The sequence below is a fragment of the Cuculus canorus genome, chromosome 2 (assembly GCF_017976375.1).
Source record: "Cuculus canorus isolate bCucCan1 chromosome 2, bCucCan1.pri, whole genome shotgun sequence".
NCBI classification, from domain to species: Eukaryota; Metazoa; Chordata; class Aves; order Cuculiformes; family Cuculidae; genus Cuculus; species Cuculus canorus.
The window spans coordinates 95,839,830-95,845,936 of NC_071402.1; the positions used below are offsets into that span (position 1 = coordinate 95,839,830).

General features: G+C 38.6%; 1 protein-coding gene across 6 annotated transcripts in view; it reads left to right on the forward strand.

The window, feature by feature from the left end:
* The window catches only part of KDM1B (lysine demethylase 1B), a 35,283-nt gene that overhangs the window by 22,465 nt on the left and 6,711 nt on the right, over positions 1-6,107 (forward strand). For all 6 annotated transcript variants that reach the window (XM_054058330.1, XM_054058329.1, XM_054058334.1 and 3 more), the window contains 4 exons: positions 173-289; positions 1,131-1,256; positions 2,761-2,883; positions 5,208-5,360. In XM_054058330.1, coding sequence (XP_053914305.1) covers positions 173-289; positions 1,131-1,256; positions 2,761-2,883; positions 5,208-5,360 — 519 coding nt within the window. The remainder of the gene's footprint in view (positions 1-172; positions 290-1,130; positions 1,257-2,760; positions 2,884-5,207; positions 5,361-6,107) is intronic.

Below are 6,107 nucleotides of genomic sequence, written 5' to 3' on the forward strand. Positions count from 1 at the left end.
TGTTTTTCCCATTAATAGGGGAGTAAAACCAGACACTAATCTACAGATGTTTGGTGAGTATTATGCTGCATCCTGCAAGAATAATCCAAGATAGTTAAGAGGATGCTGTGGGTTTTAAGTGCAGTATTTAGCTTTTGCTAACGTTGCGACTGACTGTAATTACTTCTTTCAGGTATTAGTGACTGTACCGCTGGCCCTTCTTCAGAAAAATGCCATTCAGTTTAATCCTCCACTGTCAGAAAAAAAAATTAAAGCCATTAATAGTTTGGGAGCAGGAGTCATTGAGAAAGTAAGTGATTTCAGATTATATTTCATTTTCTTTTCATAGAGATACTGGCTGCTTTGTCCTTGCTGCTTTTGCTGTGTATTTATCAGGATTTATTATGCATTTGGTTTTACTTGTATACAGTGGCCCCAGAGAGCAAAATGCTATCAGAGATCATGCGTGTTTCTGTTTCTTAGATTTCCCAACTTAAGGTTTTTTTTAAAGAAATTGTTTGCAGAATCACTTCACATCTTAAATGTTTTGTGCCTAATTTTGAGCAAGCCTTCATGATGGTCTCAGATCTTCCAGATTCTAACAATATGCTTATTCCAGGTTCTTTTGACCTAATAAATATATAAACTATTTCAGAAGAGTATTAGAAGTTGTGTATTTGACCAGTGTAAAACCTCTTACCCTTTCCCAGTGCAAGAAGACAGTCTCTCCTGAAGATTCCTAACAAGATGCATGCTTAGAACAAAACAGTAACAGAAGTAATACCAAAAACAGGATTATAATAATGCTGAAATTTAATGACAAGATTCAGAAATTCCCCCCCCCAGGATGGGGATTACCAACTGCTGTGTTAAGTTTGTAAAAATTCTGCCAATATCTTGAACATAGTGATTTTGATAGTGTGTGCATTTGCGAGACTAGCACTGTTTTCCCCCTTCCCTGTCTCCCTTGGAGAACAGGCCCATATGCTTTCTGAGACCCTTTCATAGAACTGGGTGTCTCTAATTGAGTGGAAAAGGGAAAAAGAATAAGAAGACTAACACGTATCGTATCCAGTTATGAATTTTGTGGTATGAAGTGCTTTAATTCCATCTCTCTCTCTCTGTCTCTCTGTCTCTCTCTCTCTCTGTAGATTGCCTTGGAGTTTCCTTATAGATTTTGGGACAGTAAAATTCAAGGAGCTGATTTTTTTGGTCATGTTCCACCCAATTCCAGCCTGCGTGGGCTCTTCAGTGTTTTCTATGACATTGATCCTGAGGTAACATATCCTAGCTGTATTTTCTGTTGGCCCTTCAGAAATTCAGTTTGGCATCTAAGTGCAATAATTACTAAACAATGAAGTTTTCTTCTTTCCCCCACCCCTGCAACTGTTAAAAGAAGTGGAAGCAATGTTATTTATCAAGAAAAAGCCGATTGATACTTCATGGTAATAAATGCGAGTGTTTTCCTAAATTTGGATACAAAAAAATATACAAGCAAGTTAATGCTTTTACTCTCAAATGGTCCTGAAAACAAGTCTGTAATACCTGACTGCAGGTGTAATAATATGGAAAAAAGTCTACCAGTCACTTCCGTTTTTAGGACTTTTGTTCCCTTATTTAAATAATCTAAAAATCCTATTTAAAAGATCATGCTGGCTTAGTAACACTTAATGGCTTGTACTAGCCTGAATAACTCTGTGGAATGGCAGAAGAAATAACAAACGCCAGGTTTTGTACAAAACTGAGGTCTGTAGGATCAGCCCCAAACTCATGAATTTCAAGACAAATTCAAAACAGTGCATTAACGTCACATTTATTTTCCTTGCCAGCTCCAAGCAGACATATTACACATTTATATCTTACCTTTCCATGCTTTTACAACAACTGCTGCTTACTGCTCAGCAGCGATGAAAAGGCCATTTTGTAACCTTATGGCTTACTCCAAAAGGAGACCATCCTGTGAAGACTGTGCGCTGTCACTTCTCTAATTGTACCTGTATAGGACTTTCCTTAAACAAGTCTTCTCTTCAGTACTTCTAAGCTCATTCTACATGAGGTTCAGTGTGCTGGTGCCATCCAGAAAAGCTAGCTACAATTCCTAATTTGCTTGATAGTTATTCTGTGCTAGCTATCAAGTTTAGTAACAGAAGAATTGTCTTATATATATACAAGAGAGAAGGGAGAGTTGTTTAAAGGAGTTAAGAACCTGTTTGCTCTTCTTTAGTTACTCCTTAATCTCTGAGACTTCTGCATGGTAGCAGATTTCTTGAAGTGAAAGGAAACAGCGGTAGAACTGAACTTCCATTATTTGGGCCAAAATCTGTTGGGAAGAACTCAGTATTGGCCTAACTGAAAACATATCTAACTTGTATTTAAATAGGTTTTCCTTGTTAGCACCTTTTAAAATTGGAGTAGTTGAGGTGGAATTTTGGCACGGAATTTTGTCGCTTAAACCGTCTGTCACAAAGAATAACACTCTAAATGTCAAATCTTTTGGTGTAGCCTTTAAATAAGTAGATTGGAAGCTTTCAGTTAATTCAGCAAGTTGTAAAAGGAGCTGACTGTAAAAGAGATCTGTGAACAAGACACCAGAAGATGTTAGCAATTTGAGCGTTAAAACTGTAGAATATGCACCCTTTTTTCTAAGGAATAAAACCTACTTTCTTCTAGAACTAAAGCTACTTTGTAGCTGAAAATCTCTTTGTCAATACCACTTAAAAGAAAATAGTTCGTAACTCAATAATGCTGAAATGATCTCATATGTTAATGTCTTGTTCCTAGCGCAAGCAAAGCATTTTAATGTCGGTGGTCACTGGAGATGCTGTGACAACCATTAAGAATTTGGATGATAAGCAAGTACTGCAACAGTGTATGACTGTACTTCGAGAGCTGTTTAAGGAGCAGGTAAGAGAAGCTTCTTATTATTGACAGATGAATTAACTTGCCAACACACATAAAGCTTTTGGTTGTCTTACTTCATCATGTTTAGATGTTTTAAACATTTTAAACGTTTGAAGTTTTAAACTGTTTTTCTTATCTTGGCAGTTTGAGGGAACGTGCTTTGTTTGAGAAACACTAAAAACACAGTGTTTGGTCTATTGTGTGAAAACTGTGAATTGAAATATCCTAGATCTGTCCAAAGGAAAATGGCAATGAATTTAAAACCAGAAGTGAACCATCGTCATTTATAGTGTGTTCAGAAAGGAATTAAAATCAGTACTTTAGGCAGATAACACAAATACACTTGCTACTAGCTGTCGCTTTTTCCAACTGTGGTTTTTTTGGTCATTACTGCTTCCAATACACGATAAAAACTTTAAGCTAGGTGAATTTGATTATGATTTCCCAACCCTCATGGAAAAAAGCAACTGAAATGATAACACCCCCAAGACATATAAATCCCTTACTCTTTTAATTCGTTACAACCCTTCCTTAGCTGTCTTGCAATGGAGGTGCAGGCAAAATCATTTGTCAAGAGGCCTACATCCTGACTGTAAAAGATAATTAGATAATTTATACCTCTTTTCCTTCCCCCAGCCCAGCATTAAGATAAAAACTAATAGGAAAATCAGAGAAATCTGGGGCAAGCAGCAGACTATCACTTTGCAATGTTATTTGCATTCCACTCGATAGGCAGTAATGCCTTAGTTAAGTTACTTAGAGCTGTTAGATCCCAAGGAATGCTTCTATTAATGTTCATGACTGATCTCTCAAGTTTTACTGATGATTCAGATGTTAGGATGAATGATCTCTTGGATCTTCAGCATCTGAAAGCTCGATTTTTGTTTTGTTTTTTTTTTTTTCTTGAAAACATACTTTTGGTAATGGCTTCACAGCCACCAGAATCATGTGCCAAGTTGAAGTCCATATACCTGCTGTTTTGGTCTAAGAATGTAGAGGTAGCAAACATGTCTTTGATTATGGTGCCAGTCTAGTTTAGAAGAATGATTTTCATGTCTGTCTCAATGGTTTGTAGCAGTTGTGAATTTCAGTCATTTGTCCACAGTGCAGCAGGATTTCCAAGGACAGGAAATCCCAGGTCATACTTCTGGGAGGTCCATGAAACTTGCCATACTTGGCTAGCCATTGTCTTGACTGCTTGAGTTTTAGTCTATTGTGTATTATGTGCATGGAAAAGTTTATTTGTTGACATCAGATGTTGTGTAAAAGGCAACCAGGAGTGCTTTTGTTTACTTGTCATAAGCTCCTCAAGAGTAAGACACAGCTGTAGTTGACTAAGCCTTCACACAGTGGTCATCCAGGCTCTTTTTGGTAGAATTGTGTGGAAATTGCATGCTGCGGTGTGACAAAGAATACACGATATTACTGTCATGGCTTAGCTACGGACACTCTTGACTTTGTTTTTTGTTTCTGCCTGAACCTAGTTTTCAAGCCAGCCCATTTTCTGATCTTACATAAGTAATGTTATGTCCCCATTGGAATAAAATTATCTCCAAAATTAAGATTATATTTTGAGATTTAACAAGCTAGAAGTAGCAAAGCATTATGCCTTACCAAGATAAAAATGCTTACATTATACAAACAACCATGTTGAATGATGTTGATACCGGCATTTTATCTTTTTGCAAGATCTATATAAGGTCTCTGAGGAGACCCTATAGCGACCTTCCAGGACCTGAAGGAGGCCAGCATGAAAGCTGAGGAGGGACTGTTTACGAAGGCTTGTAGTGATAGCACTACAGGCAATGGGTGTAAATTGGAGAGGGGAAGATTTAGATTAGACAGAAGGAGAAATTTCCTCACTATGAGGGTGGCGAGGCACTGGCACAGGTTGCCCAGGGAAGTCGTAGATGCCCCGTCCCTGGAGGTGATCAAGGCCAGGTTGGATGGGGCCTTGGGCAGCCTGAGCTAGTGAGAGGTGTCCCTGCCCATGGCAGGGGGGTTGGAACTGGATGACCTTTAAGGTCCCTTCCAATCTATGTGTTTTGAGGAGACTGTCTTTCCTTGTGTAACTCTAGGTATATTACAATACACAGACTTCTTGCATTCAGAACAGTTCAGCTGAGATGTTCAGGCTTCAGGCAAGTCTACCAAACAAAATTAACTTTGTCATTAGTCATATCATAAAGAAAATTTGAATTTAATTCCAGAATCTCATCTAATCTGTATCGTAATAATACCACATAGTCTAAAGAGGACAAGAAACTGCTCGTGAGGAAAAGCTGTGCAAATATGAGCAGTGTGTAACCTCTGTTTTCACTATGCAGGAAGTTCCTGATCCAGTGAAGTTTTTCGTTACTCGATGGAGAGAAGACCCTTGGCTCCAGATGGCGTACAGCTTTGTGAAAACAGGGGGGACCGGTGAAGCTTATGACATTATAGCTGAAGACATACAAGGAAAAATCTTTTTTGCTGGTGAGGTAAGTATCTTTACTACTGTTGATGACAGTTATTGGGGAACTATTTCTTATGAAAATCATCTTTTGCTAACCACCACCTTTAATCTAGAGGTGGCATGTAAGTATTGTTACGCAAATATGCTAATGTTCCTTGATTTTGATACAGAATCCTCTTTATTCATATTATTATTGCGCATGGAAAGTCTGCTAAATATTTCAGGTCAGGAGTGAAGTGCTTGACCAGTAGGATCACGCAAAATCCCACACGACTCTACAATCCACTTGTATTTTCAGTCAAATTGTCTCTCTGTTACTCCATTTTTGGGTAACATAACAAATCATAGAATCAAAGAATAGTTTGGGGTTGGAAGGGACCTTAAGGATCATCTAGTTCCAGCCCTGCTGCAGTGGGCAGGGACATCCCACTAGCTTAGGCTGCCCAAGGCCCCATCCAACCTGGCCTTGAACACCTCCAGGGATGGGGGAGCCACAGCTTCCCTGAGCAACCTCTGTCAGTGCCTCACCACTCTCATCACGAAGAAATTCTTCCTAAAGTCATGCTGATGATGATACAGGAGCATTCTATGCTGAACAACACTTACCTGCCCTGCCTAAAGTGCAGATGGTGAAGCAAACTCCTAGTGCTGCTAGCTGACTTGCTTGCAAATTTTGGAATTGCTGAAAATCTTAAATATTTCCTCCTAAAATCTTTCTAAGAATGTTTCCATGGCTTTTAAAAACGTTGGTATATGCTTAAGTAAAACAAAA